The 17961-nt window shown below is 38.8% G+C and overlaps 1 protein-coding gene across 6 annotated transcripts in view; it reads left to right on the forward strand.

Moving 5' to 3' along the window:
- Window positions 1–17961, forward strand: part of LOC123028578 (methylcrotonoyl-CoA carboxylase beta chain, mitochondrial-like) — a 54065-nt gene that overhangs the window by 11896 nt on the left and 24208 nt on the right. For 5 of the 6 annotated variants that reach the window (XR_006415711.1, XR_006415707.1, XR_006415712.1 and 2 more), the window contains exons 6-12: window positions 1143–1321; window positions 6727–6919; window positions 8380–8471; window positions 12623–12779; window positions 13139–13261; window positions 15756–15904; window positions 16223–16304. Coding sequence is in view for 3 of the 6 variants with exons in the window: in XM_044440608.1 (XP_044296543.1) it covers window positions 1143–1321; window positions 6727–6919; window positions 8380–8471; window positions 12623–12779; window positions 13139–13261; window positions 15756–15904; window positions 16223–16304 (975 nt within the window). In the remaining 3 variants the exon portion in view is untranslated. Of the gene's footprint in view, window positions 1–1142; window positions 1322–6726; window positions 6920–8379; window positions 8472–12622; window positions 12780–13138; window positions 13262–15755; window positions 15905–16127; window positions 16305–17961 lie in introns of those variants that run through there. The other variant, XM_044440615.1, reaches the window with a different exon arrangement.

Below are 17961 nucleotides of genomic sequence, written 5' to 3' on the forward strand. Positions count from 1 at the left end.
AATGTGAACTGGGTTAGTAACAACAACCAGAAAGCTGGGTGAATGTGGGTTTGTTTGTTTGTGTATTTATTTATTGTATTTATATCCACTAGCATAACCCAGTGAGTGCTCAGGATGGCTTACAATAAAACAGGAAAAGGAACAATTAAATAACAGTTAAAAGTGTAACATCTAATTAAAACAATACAAACACTAGTAATCAGTAGAAATTACAACATGGCACACAGTAATAAAAATTAAAACAATGTTAAAAGCAATTGCTACTAAAATACCCAATTGAATAGAAACATCTTTACTTGGTGCTGAAAAGTTAGCAGCAATGGTGCCAGGCACACTTCCTTGAGGAGAGTGTTCTATAAATGAGGTACACTCACAGAGAAGGCACTTCTAGCCATTTCTCCCCCTCACTTCATGGAGAAGGACCTCCACTGAAGATCTTAATGCCCAGGAATGGATATATGGAGAAAGGTGTTCCCTCAGGTATCCTGGTTCCAAGCTGTTTACAGCTTTGTATTTTAACATCAATACTCTGAATTGGGCCTGAACTTCAACATGTCATTTTGTCATTGAACCATGGGTGTAAGGGGTTCAATGAACCATGTGTTCAACCATGGGTTGACTGTTTGGTTGTTCTTACATGCAGACCCTTCACTGTGGTTAAGCTATGGGTTATCCATGAACAATCCAAGATGAGAACCCATGGTTTGTAGTTGACAGCACATAAACCATAGTGCAGGGTTCACACATAATGACAGCCCACAACTTAATGACAATGCATACTTAACTAATTGCTATGTGCAAAGCAGAACTGTGTGTGGAGTGAGTTTTCTGTAAAACAAACAGGTAAGCTGATACATATTACAATATAGTTTTTGTTCTGGAGGTATGTAGTGAAAAGAGATGTGCATGCTTGCTTTCCCTGTTAAATTACAGATTTTCTTGGCTTTTTATGCACTGTTAAGCTGAGAGCTTTGGGACTGCCTTCTAAAATAAAAATCTTAATTTTTTTCCTTTAAAATTTTTCTGAGATGAGTAACTAAATGGTGCTTTTGCATTGCCTCATGTTACAGTCAGAATTTAGAACAAGAAATAAAATACAGTATCTATTCTTCTCACATAATCATCTTGTTTTGTTTTTTTAGGTGGCAGTTGTGTGTGGCTCTTGTACTGCAGGAGGTGCTTATGTTCCTACAATGGCAGAGGAAACGATCATAGTAGATAAAATTGGCACAATGTTCCTTGCTGGACCACCTTTAGTTAAAGCTGCTACAGGAGAAGACATTCACCCTGATGAACTGGGTGGAGCCAATCTGCACTCTAAGTAGGTGTAATTTCTCAGTGAATTACTTATGATTTCTTGAACCATTCCTTCAAATCATAGACATTCTTGAGCAGGTTTAAGCAACCTGCTTCCCTGTAGTTGTTTGAATTACAGCTCTCTATGCCTGGCCAGTGTAGCCAGTAGTATGGTTTGGTAGTATGGAAGTTTCCATCCAAAACATCTACAGAACTCTGTTTTGGAAGTCTTCAGGTTCCTGTTAAGAAGAATTGTCTTTAAATGATCTATCTAGAAACAAAGATGCTGTGCTTAATTTGTGTTGAGCTTGGCTCCAGAATTTATTTTCAGGATATGAATTATCCCTAATTGTATGTGAGATATTGTGAAGGATATTGACAAAATTGAACAGCTAGAGAATGATGAGAAGTAGCTCTAGATCCATTGGTAGATTTCTGGCTGATGTGCCACAGATTAGTTAGTAAAGACTTTTTTCCAACTTTTTTCATCTTTCATCAGATAAAAGTATTCAGTTGTCTTTGCCAATCTTGTAAAATTTTCCTCTGTATTGAAATTGGTAACAACTAAAATTTAAAAAATAACTTTGGCAGTACATTTATTTTTATGATAGAAATTTTTCCCAACCTTGAAGCTTTTAGTTTTGACTGTTTCTGTAAAACCTTTTGTATCTTTATCCAAGTTGTTTTATAATTACCTTGATATCATTATCATTACATCCTGTCAGATTTATGCCAATGTATTTAAGCAAATTACAGGTTATTTTGCATCCTGAATTTTTTTAAAAAATATGTTTCTCCTCTTGTTCTGTTAAAACTTCAATATTTTCCTCATTGTTTTTGTTTATTTTATAACCAGAGGAAAATTAAATTTGGTTTTTTTCTGGAATGGAAAAAAGCCAAGGACTAGATTTAAAGTTTTACAGGATAAAAAAGAGGAGGCATACAGTACCAAATATTAAACTATATTATTATGCAGCCAATATAGTCTGGATCACAGATTGGATCTTTAATTTTGATGAAAGATTAGTGAAACTGGAGATGGCAGACCTTGAAGAAGGAATACATAATAAGTTATGGACCAAAGAATCTTTGAAAAAAGCATTGATCCTAAATAATAGTCATCTATTCAGGGATCCTCTAATAAAAATTTGAAGAAGAATCTTATAAAAATCTTATAAGAAGAAGAATTAGTACCCCAATCTCTCCTTTGATGTCTCCAATATAAGAATAGTATGGAAAACAGTTGAGGAAAAATAATGATTCCATATAAAGTCATGTCAAAAATTAAACGGTGAAGGAAAACATATGGAATGGTTTAAAAACTGTAAGGATTCAACCCAAGATACTTTTGGATCATCATTTGACTTTTAAGATGTCCCCACAGAAAACAATCATAGACAGTTTGATCTGGGGATCTTGGAGGCCATGGAATGTCACTGGCGCATGAAATGACCGGCCTTCTAAACAATCGTCGAATAGCTGCCATTGATTGTTGGGTAGTATGCGAAGTGGCTCCGTCCCATTCAAACCACATGTTTTCGATATTCAGATGTGCAAAGTTTTGCAACCTCCGCACAAAAAGTGTTTCAAGCGTAGCAACATACTGATTGGATGTAACTGTGGTTGCAATTATTATTATTATTATTATTATTATTATTATTATTATTATTATTATTATTACATTTCTATGCCGCCCCTTGCCGAAGCCTCGGGGTGGCTTACAACACAATAAAATACATTGAAATACAATAGAACATAATAAATTACCATTAAATACAAAAATACAAAAAATACACTGAGTTTCAAACATAATAATATAAAATTAAAAATAACAGTATAAAATAAGTAAATAAATAATATAGGAGGAGAAAAGAGAAGGAAGAAGAAGTTGCCATGGCCAGATCATATATTTTAACAATTAAAATGATGTTTAAATAAAAAGGTCTTTACCTGGCGCCGAAAAACCAGTAACGACGGTGCCAGGCGGACCTCTTTGGGGAGTGAATTCCATAGGTTAGGCGCCACCGCAGAGAAAGCCCTCCTCCGAGTACTTACTCTCCTAATTCCTTTCATGGAGGGTTCCCGGAGAAGGGACTCTCCTGCAGATCTCAAAGGGCGGTCGGGCATATACGGACGTAAGCGCTCGTTCAAGTAGCCAGGACCCAAGCTGTTTAGGGCTTTATAGGTCATAATCAACACCTTGAGTGGGGCCCGGGCTTCAATGGGAAGCCAGTGAAGCTGACGGAGGACTGGAGTCATGTGAGCATAACGCCCCGTCCCCGTCAGCAACCTGGCAGCTCTATTTTGCACCAATTGAAGTGTTCGGACTGTCTTCAGGGGAAGCCCCACGTAAAGCGCGTTACAGAAGTCTAGGCGGGAAGTCACCAGCGCGTGTGTCACTGTCGCCAGGCAGTCGTACTCCAGGTAGGGGCGCAGCTGATTAATCAGCCGAAGCTGAAGGAAGGCGCTCCTCGCCACCGCTGTCACCTGAGCTTCCAAAGAAAGCTCCGGGTCGAGGAGTACTCCTAAGCTGCGGACCTTGTCCCTAAGAGGGAGCGTTGCACCATTCAGGACCAGGTCAAATCCACCCTCTCCGAAACCAACAGGACCTCTGTCTTGTCTGGATTGAGTTTCAGTTTATTGGCCTTCATCCATTCTATTACCTCGGCCAAGCACCGGTTCAGCACAGCCACTGCCTCACCTGGATTAAGTGGAAAACGAGAGGTAGAGCTGGGTATCATCAGCGTATTGATGATTCCGCAGCCCACACCTCCTGATGACCTCTCCCAGCGGTTTCATATTGATGTTAAATAGCAGAGGGGATAGAATGGAGCCCTGTGGTACTCCATGGCATAGCTGCCATGGCGCAGAGACATCGTCCCCCAGCACAACCTTCTGGAATCGACCGTTGAGATAGGAGCGGAACCACTGCAAAGCAGTGCCTCCAACTCCCAATCCCGCTAGCCTATCCAGAAGGATACCATGGTCGATGGTATCGAAAGCCGCCGAGAGGTCCAGAAGAACCAACAGGGATGCACTCCCCCTGTCCTTCTCCCTGCACAGGTCATCGTACAGGGCGACCAAGGCAGATTCAGTACTGTACCCGGGTCTGAAGCCGGACTGAAAAGGATCCAGATAATCAGTTTCATCCAAGAGTGCTTGGAGTTGTCCCGCCACCACCCGCTCCAACACCTTGCCCAGAAACAGGATGTTGGCCACAGGTCTATAGTTAGTGGCCATCTCTGGATCCAGTGACGCTTTCTTCAGGACCGGTCGTATTACCGCCTCCTTTAAAGGGGCAGGGACTCGACCCTCCCTCAGAGAAGCGTTAACCACTTCCAAGATCCAGGACCCAATCCCGTGCTTGGAGTTATTTATTAACCAAGACGGGCAAGGATCCAATAGGCAAGTAGTGGGACGTACTCGTCCAAGCACCTTGTCCACATCATCGGGCCGCAATAATTGAAATTCCTCCAACAATTTTGGACCAGACGGTAGCATTGGCGTCTCCCCAGAGACCTCTGATTCATTAGTGGAGTCCAGCTTGTGACAAATCTGAGCGATTTTCTCCCTGAAATGCCTGGCAAAGTCGTCACAGCGGGCCTTTGAGGGTGGCATCGGATCTTCCTTAGGACCCGGGCGAACATCTGGCCCGATGGCTGACCCTGACTGGTCCGCATGAGGTCACTGGCAAATTAAAAGTCAATGCAAATATATATCGTTGTAATATAGATGCAAGCAATACAACTGCACTGCTTTTATTTTGAAGAATCTGCTAAATTGAATTGAATTTATTGCTTTTCATGTTATGTTAATGTTTTTGTGAATATTCATTAAATAGCGTTGTTCTGTGCTCCGCATTTTCATTGTATCATTGTAATGTTTCATTTACTGTATAGAGATATATATTGAGCAGAGCCGTAAGTGTATTGGTCCGGCCCTTAACAACTGTCAAAGTTTCTCACGTGGCCCCACAGGAAAATTAATTGCCCACCCCTGTTCTAAAGGATGATGATCCAAAAGTATCTTGGATTGAACCCTTACAGTTTTTAAATTCAAGACTAAGCTTTCAGTTATCCAACACATATCTATACTTGAATATGTCTGATCTGTCAGAAAAAAGTATAATTCCTAATTTTTGAATTTTGAAATCTCCATGCATCTTGCAGTTAAAATATTCTTGCAGTTAAAAACATTTTTTAGGGAGTTTACCCCTTTTCATCTTCTTTGATTTGTCTTAAGGTCTAAAATTCCATATAACCATAAATCAATATTTCACAAATCTAAAAGTGATTGAATTTTTTTAATAAAATTTATCTTTTGCATCATTTGGTGCATATATTGTTGCCAGCGTACATATCTTTCCATTGGGTAATATTATTTAAAGAATAATAAATCTTTCATCTGGGTCTTTCAAATCATTCAAGCTTTATTAACATAGATCACAACCCCTTTCTTTTTGGTGTCTGCTGAGGCTTTGTACATTTTGTCCAATTTCTTACAGTTTAAGTATTGCCATATTTTTCTTTATATGTGTTTCTTGGATGCATATTATGTGTGCGTTTTGTGTAAATTGGTGTCCTGCACCAGCAGAGGGATGGATTCGATGGCTTTCAAACTGTTCTATTCTGATTATGATTCCATGTTGCATTAACAATTTCACAAATATATTGAAATTACATGTTAAAAATGATTGTTTGCAGTATCATTAAAATGTAAAAGATAGTACAGTGGTACCATGGCTCACGAACTTAATCTGTTTCAGGACTCTGGTCGTGACCCAAATTGGTCGTGACCCAAGTCAAATTTCCCTATAAGGTCCATGTAAATAAGGTTAATCTGTTCTGCAACTATTTTTTTTTTACTCACAAAAATTTGAAGCAAAGTAACAAAGAACAACAAAGATCTCAGCCATCTCCCCCCCCCCCCCAGCAATCGTGCAGGGGGGATGAGGGGAGATGAGCATGATTGCGGGTGCGCTGGAGGGGAGGCAGGTGCGGGTGGGCACATGGGCGCGGCCGTGCTGGCAGGGAACATGGGGGCAATTGCATCTATCTCCCCCCCACAGCACGACCACGATCGCGCCTGTGCAGGGCAGGCGGTCATGCTCGCGATTGTCACCCAACGCAGAGTTCGTGACCTGCAGCAAAATTTTTATGAAATGTCTGTTTGCGATCCAATTTGGTCATGAGCTGAGCCATTCATGAGCCACAGTACCACTGTATTTGGCTTTCCTCATTTTCTGGAATAAAGAATCTTGCCTGATGCAAAAGTTCTATCAAAATACATGAAAGATTCTTTTCAACTTATTTTACTCTTAATACAAATATTTTACTCTATATACAAATATTCAAATATTTTGCTAACAGTGTTTATTGTTGTGTACCTTGTCATACCTTTTGTCATATAGTTGTGAAATCTCTTCCTCAGGATTAGTGGCTGTGTTGACCATTTTGCATCTTCAGAAAAAGAAGCATATGAATGTGTTAGAAATATTATTTCTACACTTAATTATGAAATTCCACTAGAAGAGACTTCAGAGTTTGACAGTCCCTTGTATAGTTCTGATGAGCTTCTGGGACTTGCACCACAAGGTTATAGCTACACTCTACATATAAAATTGGTAAGGAGAACTCTCAATCTTGAGCACACTTATGCATCTCAAAATAAATCCCATTAAAATAAGTGGAATTAAACCGCCTAGATGAGTAGTTAACAATAGTTTAACTGGAGTTCTTTTAACTGTTAGTTTGCTTGGACTATTTATGTAGGTCTATTGGTAAAACCAACAAAAAGTCTTGTAATATCTTAAAAACTAACTTATTACAGCATATGCTTTTGTGAACTATAGTGTATTTTACTGAATATATGGAGTGTGATTTTCTGTTTACGAGTAGGGATGTGTGTGTGTAATGCTCTGTGTAAAATAACAAAGCAATGGAGACAGTCTGAATCTGGTCTGGGTGTAGAACCTCTTAAGTAAAACAGAACCTGAAACATCCAACACTAAATACATGTTAAATTACTCTGTTACTCTGTCTATCTTTCATCTCTCTATCTAAACAGTGTGGTGTGGTCAGAGTGTTGGACTGAGTATCTGAGTATAGTTCCCACTCAGCCATGAAGCCCATTGGGCACCTTCAAGCGAGTAATTTACTCTCAGCCTAATCCACCTCACAGGGTTTTTGTGAGGATAAAGTGGAGTGGAGAACTACTTTTACAAGAGTAAAACAGGTGGGCTATAATTGCAGTATAATAATAATGTGCACTAAAAAAAACCAGGGTCACAGCTTTATGCATCTGATGAAGTGAGCTTAGTCTGTGAAAGTTTATACTTTAGTAAATTTGTCCATCTCTGGATGCAACCGTGTGGTTGCTAGATGCTGTCCACATCACAATAGAAAAATTCAGCCCCACCTACAGCCTCCAAAAAACACTGTGAAGTTGAAGCCAGGTCTCCAAATTTGGAATGCCCTCCCTCAATCCTTGGAGCCAGTGTAGTTCTTTCTGCACAGGCTGTGGACTTTAGAGTAGGGATGAGGGGTTGCATGGAGGAGAGAGTGAGGCTTTAGTAAGCTGGCCTTTAGTGCCTCAGCCCTGATTCCCCACAAGAAAGAGCATATCACTTAGGCAGCTTAAAGTGTCTTAAGTGTTTTGCGGGTGGGAGAAGTGTGTAGACTTCCTTCTCCCACTCTCCATTGGATGCAGGTGCCAGACCATGCCTTCTGTTGACACTGTTCCTAAGTTTCCCTCCAGAGGTTATATTGATGTGGGATTGTAGCAGCACTTCTAGATGTGAGTATTTGGTTGGGGTGTCAAGTCAGAAAAAATATATTGAGGGCTGAAAATAAACATACATAAATTTGGATGTATGTTTCATACCTAAACAACTCAGACATTTTAATGCTTACTTTATATTTGTATATGGAACACTGTTTGTGAGTAGAAATTTATGACTTGTCAGTAAAAATTTTGTCATGTAACATTCTCTTTGAATATCACACTATAATTTTTGACTGAAGAAAACTTTTTTAAAAAGCTGTATAACATTGATTTTTCATTTCTGTTGACAATATTTCATAGATTCTGAGTCGTATGATAGATGGAAGCAGATTCCAAGAATTCAAAGCTAATTATGGAACGACTTTAGTAACAGGATTTGCCTACATAGAAGGGTAAGTTTAAAATAAACTAAATTATTTTAACACTATTGAGCAGTTAAGTGTTTAAAATAAATCCACTTGTTCAGGTAAATGAGGTAATTCTTGACATCATAGTCACATAGTCAGTTTGTTATTGTGATAGAGATGTAGCCAAACCTTACCTCCTGGGTTGAGTCTCAGGTTGACCTAATTATTTTTATAAATCTTTTCTATTTTAGGTGGCTTTTAGAAGTCAAAGTCTTAGCTGTGGTTTTAATTTGCCATTTAATTATTCATATTCTTAATATTGTTTGCCTTTTGTCAACTGACAGGCATTGCTAATTAATAACTTTCATCTACCATTTTCTTGCTCACTCTTTGTTTATATGATTATTTTGAAACCACTTAGGCAGACATATGTACTTACCTGGGAGTAAGCCCCATTGAACACAGTGGAATTTACTTAAAGAGGAAACACTCATAGAATTGTAGAGTTATTAACTGTGCTGAATATTTTTGTATTACTAATGCGTACTGTTTGTCTTGAAAGTAGATGCTGAGATAGTTGTTCATGCACCTGAAATAAGCACACATTCATCCTTTGTTTATCTTTGCTTTCATTTTCCTTTCCTCTTCCTGTTGTGTCCCTTGTACCTGTTTTTTGAGTGTGTGTCTCTTAGGGCAGATACTTTTCAAATAAATTTTTAAAAATCTAATGGAGACTATGACCTGGTTTGCATGTCATGACAGCAAATCATGGGAATGCAACACTACCTGCTAGCTGTTTTCTGTTCCTAAAAACAGCTTCCAGTTATCACAATTGGAGATTGTGAGTGTGACATTTGAACATGGAGTGATCAGTTGTTTAGTGGCTTAACTCACAACATGTTTTTTTCTGCATTTCTGGTTAAGGAATTAATCTGGTTGATCAGTTAACTCACAATTTGTTGCCAAATGGCCTCTTTGATCTGGTAAAGCTCCTATGAAGGCTTAGGCTATAACAACTTTGTTATTTTTATAATTCTATTATAAATTTGTTATTCTTCAGAGTGTTGATTTTGCAAGAACAGACTAGCATAGCTAACCTTCTGGAAAATGGTTGTATAAATTTTTTATATAATTAATAATTGTGTTCTGAATGTGCATACCAGCTTTCATTCTGATACCTTAATCTTCAAGGGAGTTACTCTACTGTGCTGTTTTTCAGACGTCCTCTGCAAATAGGAATGTGGATTAGAACTCAGGCTTGTCCTTGAAATGCAAAACATTTGTCCAGAATGTGCATGCCAATTTTAATTTTCATGTCTCAATCTCAATGGCTAGTATTAACTTGATTGACTTAATTTCATATATTCCAATGGATAGTTTTGTTCCACCATCCTTTCCGTTGGAGAGTTATCTTGTGCAAAAAACTGATGTGCAATTCAGGGGATTTAAACATCCCTCCCTGTATAAACGTTAATTACATTTACCAGCAATCAAACACAACTTGATTGTTGCTACGGAGTTGTGATTTCCTCACCGTCAACCACCCCCAGCTAACAGTTCCAGTGCAGATGTGATGCTGTGTGGTGTGTGTGCAGGTGCATGCGCTGGGCATCTGTTCGTCAGTGACCAGCAACAAAATCCTCTCCTGCTTGTCTTTTTAAGTGCTTAATCCTCGCATATTTAGACAAAAAAAGTCCTACAACTTGGCAGACAGGGAGTTGTAAGACTTTTTTTTTGAATAGACATGCATAAGATTGCTCCTAAAAAATTAAAATTGTTTTTAATATTTCATGGGCAAGATGAACATTTCCACTGTAGTGAGAGTACTCATGTAGTTTTTAAATGATTGGGCAGAAAGAATACCTGCCAAGTACTAGAAGACCACCAATCATCCATGATAGTGGCATTAGTTCTAGGCAGTATTCAACACTAAGGCATATGCAACTTCTTTAAACAATTTCTGAAAGGTAAGCAGGCTGTTTCCCCTAAAGCACAGTATTCCTTCCTGCAGCTGGCCATCTCTTTCTCACTCCAGTCCATTCAGTGAGGATTCCATGCTGTCAACCCCAGGGATGGTCATCTTGCTGCTCTCCAGATGTTTGGCATACAGCTACCATTAGCTTCAGGCAGCATAACTATTGGAGAGGGATAGTGAGAAGTGTAGACCAAAATATTTTGAGGACTGCAGGTTGCCCATCCTAGTTTAGGCTTTGTTAGGTTAGTACTACTTTAGAGTTTAGTGCTACTGTGTGTTTATGTGGTGATTTATTTTATAGTAAATATTTCTAATGATATCTCCTTAAGAAATGTCTAGGAGCTATCTAGGATAAAGCATGAAAAGCCTGAAGGACCCTTATGGGTTTTGTCAGCTGAATAGCTAAGTAGCAGACTCTGTTCTCTAGCGCTGTTAATAAGGCTGCTTTCACTAACAGTAGAATCACTCAGAACTTTAAAAAGCAAAAATAAATATTTCAAGGCCATTTTGTTTGTAAAAGGAAGGCCTCTAGTGGCCTAACCCTTTCTCTCAATGTTAAGCTTGCCTCAACAGCCTTAGAAAGCAAGACATTTTACATGGATAAATAAAGCATGCTGCAAACTCGAAGTCCTTGATTTCCTCTGAGATTAAAACGTGATTGTTGAGATGCTTATAAATTAAGCATTTAAGATAAATAATGCCACCGAGAATATAGGCAATAGTATTTGCTTCCTGCTGCAAGTAGTTTGAGGACATTATACAACAAGAAGTTTTATATTCATTCCTTATTTAGAATTGTTTTGTCACAGATTAATTTTGCTTGACTAAATTGCCTTGGGTGAATTCCACAGTGTATAACATTACTATTACAGATAATGATAGCTTTTTAGATTATTGTTTTACAGAGTAGTATATCAACCATATTTGATCATTCATGGTAAGTGTAAAACAAGGCAGTATAACAAAAAAAGGTTTTCTGACAAAAGACCTGTGACTAAAGAAATATACCTAATTTAATACGTGAATATCCAGTGAAATAAATGCTTACAAAGTATAAATGCTTACAAAGTGAAACAGTGTGCTTACAAATAAATGCTTACAAAGTGAAACAGTGTGCATTTATTTTGCATTCACATTTTAATGTCAAATCTACATGGGAACTTGTAATGCCCATGGAATTTTATACGTGGCAACACTAATGATTTGTGTTTTTTCCTAATCTAATCCTTTCTATATTCTTCAGGGAAGAGAAATGGCTGACATGTCCTTTCGTTGTGAAGAGTATTTCATATTTATTGATATAACTAGTTACTGGATCTAGTAATGTCTTTTTTTCTGATTTCTCTTCATTGAACTCAACATTATTCCCTTTATTTTATTGGGTGGGTGGGGGTCTTCTGTTTGTTTAGTGGACTGGATGGACACCTTGCTTGCATTCTGAAGTCTTTTACTATGGTTAGTAGGAATTATTTCAACTCCTAAACCTAGACATAATATATAGACCCTCAAACAGAAAAATCATTATGCTGTTTTGGAAGAGAATATGCTAGAACATCTGTGGAATATAATGCTATTAATTTGCAATTATTGTTTTCAATTATTTGCATCTTTACAATTGCCCCAATAAAGAACCTTTCATCAAGATGTGTTAGTGTCCTGGGCTTTTTAAAAGCAAATGCTTGCATGAACGACTGGTTAGTGATGAATTCTGCAAGCTCTTCGTTATCCTTTTTTGCTTTCTGATGATGATGTTTTATTTGCTATATTAGCGATTTTGTTTTGTTTTATAAAGCAGAATTAAAAATATCTTAAAACCTGAATAATGACCAGGGTACATTGGCTAGGCTCCAGAGAAACACAAATAACATTCTTTTCATGGAATAAAGCTTTGTTGTTTGTTGTTGCTTCCTACATGTCTAAAACGCTATTTCTGAGCGTTCTGAACTTCCAGAATAGTGTAAGCTGTGGCATGAGGAGTCTATTACTGGAGGAGAGAACTGGGACTGTCTGAATGAGTGAACATATATTCCTCTTCTGTAAAAGGTACTTTGGTTTTAAAAGTACCTTGGACAGCTTGGAAATGAAAGAAATACAAGGCATTAAGTGGCTCTTTAAAATGACAATGTGACATCATAGTACAAAATACATAAAGGATACTTTGTGATTTCATTTGTTTTTCTACTGCTCTTAAAGTATAGAAAGTGTTTTATCTTTTTGTTAGACAGCTAGTTGGAGTAGTGGCTAACAACGGTGAGCTGACTCATGATGCTTCTCTAAAGGGTTCTCACTTCGTACAGCTTTGTAGCCAGCGAAGGATTCCAGTGCTGTTTCTTCTGAATACAGCTCCATGTGCAGCGGAGCCAACCAGTCTCACAGAAGTAAGGCAACCAATACGGCGCATATTTGGATAGCCATAAATTACTGGCTATTGTTTATAAAGCTTTACAAACTTCTGTATGTAAGCACACATTGTGATTTGCTCTGTTTTGAAGAATAATGTATGATTTTGAAGAGGTATAGACTCTGGTAAAGAGTTTCTAACACAAAATCCAACATTAATTTCCGCCATCCTCCTCTCCTTTTCCTCCTTGGATTTGCAAGAAAATTCATTAAGCACTTTCATCTATAATATATATATATAATTTTCAGATCTTTAGATATCCAGGCAAGGAAGCAATAGGACCTCTGTTTAAAAATGAAATAAAATGACTGTCTATGCCTTTTTCCTTTTATTTAGGCAGAAGATCATAGTAAGAGGTTAAAGGCACAAGCTTCTATGATGGCTGCAGTTGCTTGTGCTTCTGTTCCCAAGATAACGCTTGTGATTGGTGGTTGCTATGGAAATGAAAGTTATGCTATGGTAAGATTATTAAAAAAGATGACCAGTGTATTAGTTCCTAGGTCTTGGTGACCAACTTGTCTCTTCTTAGCCACACTCCCAAGTATTCAGCTGTATTATTTAACAAATGAACATTCTGGCATGTTGTTAAGAAGTATTGACTCACTGGTAATATTTGACTGAGATTTGCGCTGCTCTGTAGCTTGGGCATAGAATCCAGACGTAAAGACATTATTGATAGAGTAATATTTATGCTAACGTTTGCACTTGTAGCTAGGGAAGTTTTGGATGTGGGATTCCCTGGGCTTGACTCCATGGACTTTGGTGTTCTTTGTCATGCCCTGAATCCAAGTTCCTGGCAAGCTTACATAGTGTTCAAGTGGTACTTACGAGGAATTGAGCCCAAGTGCTGCACAAGCACCCTCCTCCTTTTGCACCATGTGCAGTAGCCTTTGTTTGTGCTGCAGCATGTAATGGAGAAAAGGTTGCTAGTTGTGCAGCCTTTAATCTGCAGGCATTTGCAGATGTCGTCTTGGCTCGGCTGGCTTTCTGAGACTGGGCAGAGCACAAAAGGAAGTCCACAAAATGTATTTGCTACATGTACCTTTATGTGCCTCTCTTAGAAACACTACAATATAACTTTATGCAAGACATCAAGGACTTAGACCTATTTATGTTTAGCATAGGGTAGTGCCTTAAGTACCTTTAAAATGTAAGTATGAAGTAACTTTACAACAGAACTCTTACTATTTAGCTCATATCTAGGGAGCATTCTAATGGCCCCTGGACATGGTCTGAGGAGTCATAGGATACTAGGGATTCTCTTTTAGTTGATGCAACTGGGAGGCAACTGGGGAAGCCAGGATTTAAGCTATCCTGTGGCAAGCCCAGCCTCATTCTCCCCTCCCCCCACCCCCCGAAGTGGGCAAATAAGCTTAATTAATGAAAAATGCAGGGTTTGAGGACAAGAAAGTGACATCACCTTCCCCCTCTTCTGGCCTGGTCTGAATGATTAGAGTTTGGGAGCATTCATTCATTGAAGGGATTATTGATAGGATTGCACCCTTAATTCCTCATGGAAATGTGGTTCTTAACAGGTTGCATGTATTTAAACACTTACACAGATATCCCAATTGTCTGATACACTCCCTCTTAGGGATAAGGTCCGCAGCCTAGGAGTACTCCTCGACCCAGAGCTTTCTTTGGAAGCTCAGGTGACAGCGGTGGCGAGGAACGCCTTCCTTCAGCTTCGGCTGATTAATCAGCTGCGCCCCTACCTGGAGTACGACTGCCTGGCGACGGTGACACACGCGCTGGTGACTTCCCGCCTAGACTTCTGTAACGCGCTTTACGTGGGGCTTCCCCTGAAGACAGTCCGAACACTTCAATTGGTGCAAAATAGAGCTGCCAGGTTGCTGACGGGGACGGGGCGTTATACTCACATGACTCCAGTCCCCCGTCAGCTTCACTGGCTTCCCATTGAAGCCCGGGCCCAATTCAAGGTGTTGATTATGACCTATAAAGCCCTAAACGGCTTGGGTCCTGGCTACCTGAACGAGCGCTTACGTCCGTATATGCCCGACCGCCCTTTGAGATCTGCGGGAGAGTCCCTTCTCCGGGAACCCTCCATGAAAGAAATTAGGAGAGTAAGTATTTGGAGGAGGGCTTTCTCTGCGGTGGCACCCAACCTATGGAATTCACTCCCCAAAGAGCCTGGCACCGTCGTTACTGGTTTTTCGGCGCCAGGTAAAGACCTTTTTATTTAAACATCATTTGAATTGTTAAAACATATGATCTGGCCAGGGCAACTTCTTCTTCCTTCTCTTTCTCCTCCTATATTTTTATTTACTTAAGTTATACTGATAATTTTAATCTTATATTTGTAAACCAATGTATTTTTTGTATTTTGTATTTAATGGTAATTTATTATGTGCTATTGTATTTCATTGTATTTTATCGTGTTGTAAGCCGCCCCGAGGTTTCGGCAAGGGGCGGCATAGAAATGTAATAATAATAATAATAATAATAATAATAATAATGATTAAAAAATAGTGGTCCCTTGGTTCCCAGTCTTAAAAAAAAGTAGTATTGGTTAGTAGCATCGATGGATCCTGGTGTTGGGACAGAAACCTGATCGGTGGTACTACAGGTAGGCATTTGCAAAAAATAGTAGAGAATGAAAGCAAGAAGGAACATTCTCAATTATTTTAAGAAAGACTGCATAAAAATACAGCGAAGTAGTAAGTTTCCAGTGTTGCTTTTGTGTAGCAAGTAAGATAGAGCTGTGCCATATGTGTCGGTATATGGTAATTGTAAATGGTCAAGCTGTTTGTGATGTTTGAACAGCTCCATAGGACTAGGCTGCGCCGAAACTTGAAACTGGTGTTTTACATTAGAGCATCATTTTCTGCAATATTTCAAAAGCTTTTCAGTATCTTCTCATAAATGAACTATTTGTTCTACTGGCTTGAGTTTTAATTCATGGATTATTTTGCCTTTTGTTGCCTTTCCTTAGTGTGGAAGATCATTTGATCCAAACTTCTTGTTCCTCTGGCCTAATACAAGAATTGCCCTTGTGGATTCAAGACATTTTCCCACAGTTTCATTCATGCGGGATAATGACAGCACAGCAGCAGAAGCAGACTTAATACTATTGAAGGAAAAGTAAGTTCATTTTTAAAAAAATCTTCAAAATTATGATGAATTAATAGTTCTGATAGTACCATTTAAATTTCTGGATACTGCTTCTACATTTCTAAAATTGTTTTGCTTTTTCTTCTCTTCTGTTGATTAACTTTGTGAAACAGAATGTGTGTTGTCTAGTAAAAATCAGATTTTATTTTACATTTTTTAAAAAGTTAAATAAAAATATCTGTTTTTCCTGCAGATATGTTTGTGTTGTTTTATTCCTCCCTTCAGCAACTCTAAATACGCCAGAAAATAGAAATATTACACTTAACTTCCTGAAATTCCTCTCTCTAGACTAGAGGAAGAAAGCAGTGCATTTTACTCTTCTGCCAGGATCTGGGATGATGGTGTAATCTTACCTCAGAATTCAAGGAAGGTAGGCTTTCTTCTCTTAATTGTATAAATGTAAACTGTGCTTAGGACCTGTCCCTTCCTATGCTCATCTGTCACAATTATTTTTCATACTATATTTTTTTCTTGTTAGAGTAGCATCACCTCATTCATTGTAGTTCATTCATGTCTCCAATTTGTTGATATGAAATATTCTTCATTGTGGTCTCTGTGCATCACTCATATTGATGCTGCACTAGCACAGTGCCTGTATTTGGGAAGATTTTCTCAGCAAGTGACATTTTGACAGGAACTCCGCTCTCCCACCCACTCATATAAATGGACAGAGTCCCCGCCCCATCGCCAGTCCACTTTCAACCACTGTTCACGGTGCCTTGGGTTCTCTCATTACTTTCTATTTCTCTCACAAACTTCTTGCTTATCTAATCTTTAAAACTTCAGACCTTCTTTTAAATCCTCTCACATGGAATACTGTGTCCTTTTCTGGGCACTAAGATTTAAGAAAGGTGCAGGTAAATTAGAAAGAGTCCAGCGGAGGGCAACAACTGCCCTGTGAGGAGAGACTGAGGGAACTGGGCATGTTCAGCATTGAGAAGACTGAGTGGGACATGATATCCCTCTATAAGTACCTCAAAGGTTGTCACAAAGAGGAAGGTCAAGATCTCTTCTTACTAATGCCAGAATGTAGGACACGGAATAATTAATTTAAGCTGCGGCAACTCAGATTCAGGCTGGACATGAAGAAAAGCTTCCTCACTTTTGGAGCAATACAGCAGTGGAACCAGCTGCCTAGAGTGGTGGTGGGCTCTCCCACACTAGATATATTCAAAAAGAAACTGGACAGCCTTCTGAGTGGGATGGTGTAACATGGTGTCCTGCAACAGCAGGAGTTTGGACTCGATGGCCCTCATGGCCTCTTTCAACTCTTCTATTCTCTGATTCTTCTGCAACCTCAAACCTTCCACAACCTCAAAACCTTCCTTCAGGAATCCTTGCCTTTTCCCTTCCCCGTCACATATTTCATCCTCCACAAAATTAAAAGAAGCCACCTCTGTCATCTTTCTCTTCTGTACTTTCTTATTCTTCCTCAATATGAAATCTTCCAGCAATTGATATTCCTCTTTGTAGAAATTAAATGCAGAAATTTAATACAGAGATAACAAAACAAACAATACTCAAACTGCTCATAATGCTACTTGAGAATATCAGGACTAGAAACAAAGCTTTTCAGTACTGTATTGTTTGGGTAATCCATCAATTGTTGTTGGGAACCAGTGTGATGTAGTGGATAAGAGTATAGGTTTGGGACTTAGGCCATCTGTCCTAGTCCCTGCTCAGCCATGGAGTCAACTGGGTGACTTTGTCCAGTCAGACTCAGTCCAACCTACCACACAGGGTTGTTGTTGTGGGGATAAGATTGAGAGCAGGAGGAGGATAATGATGCAAGCCACTTTGAGTGCATTAAAAAAGAAAAAGGTGGGTCATAAACCAAATAAATAAATAAATGGTTTCAAAGAGACTAAGGCATGTTAGTTTTAACATTGTGTTAACAAAGCTGTGTGTGCAGAATAAATCTGCATGGAACCCCAAAAAGTAGTAGTTTGAATCCTCAGCAGCAGCTAGGGATTGTAGCAATTTTTAAAATTTTGATCTTAAATTGATGTTCTGTATGTTGTTTTCTA

This window comes from Varanus komodoensis, unplaced genomic scaffold, assembly GCF_004798865.1.
Source record: "Varanus komodoensis strain SLA01 unplaced genomic scaffold, ASM479886v1 scaffold1, whole genome shotgun sequence".
Classification (NCBI taxonomy): Eukaryota; Metazoa; Chordata; class Lepidosauria; order Squamata; family Varanidae; genus Varanus; species Varanus komodoensis.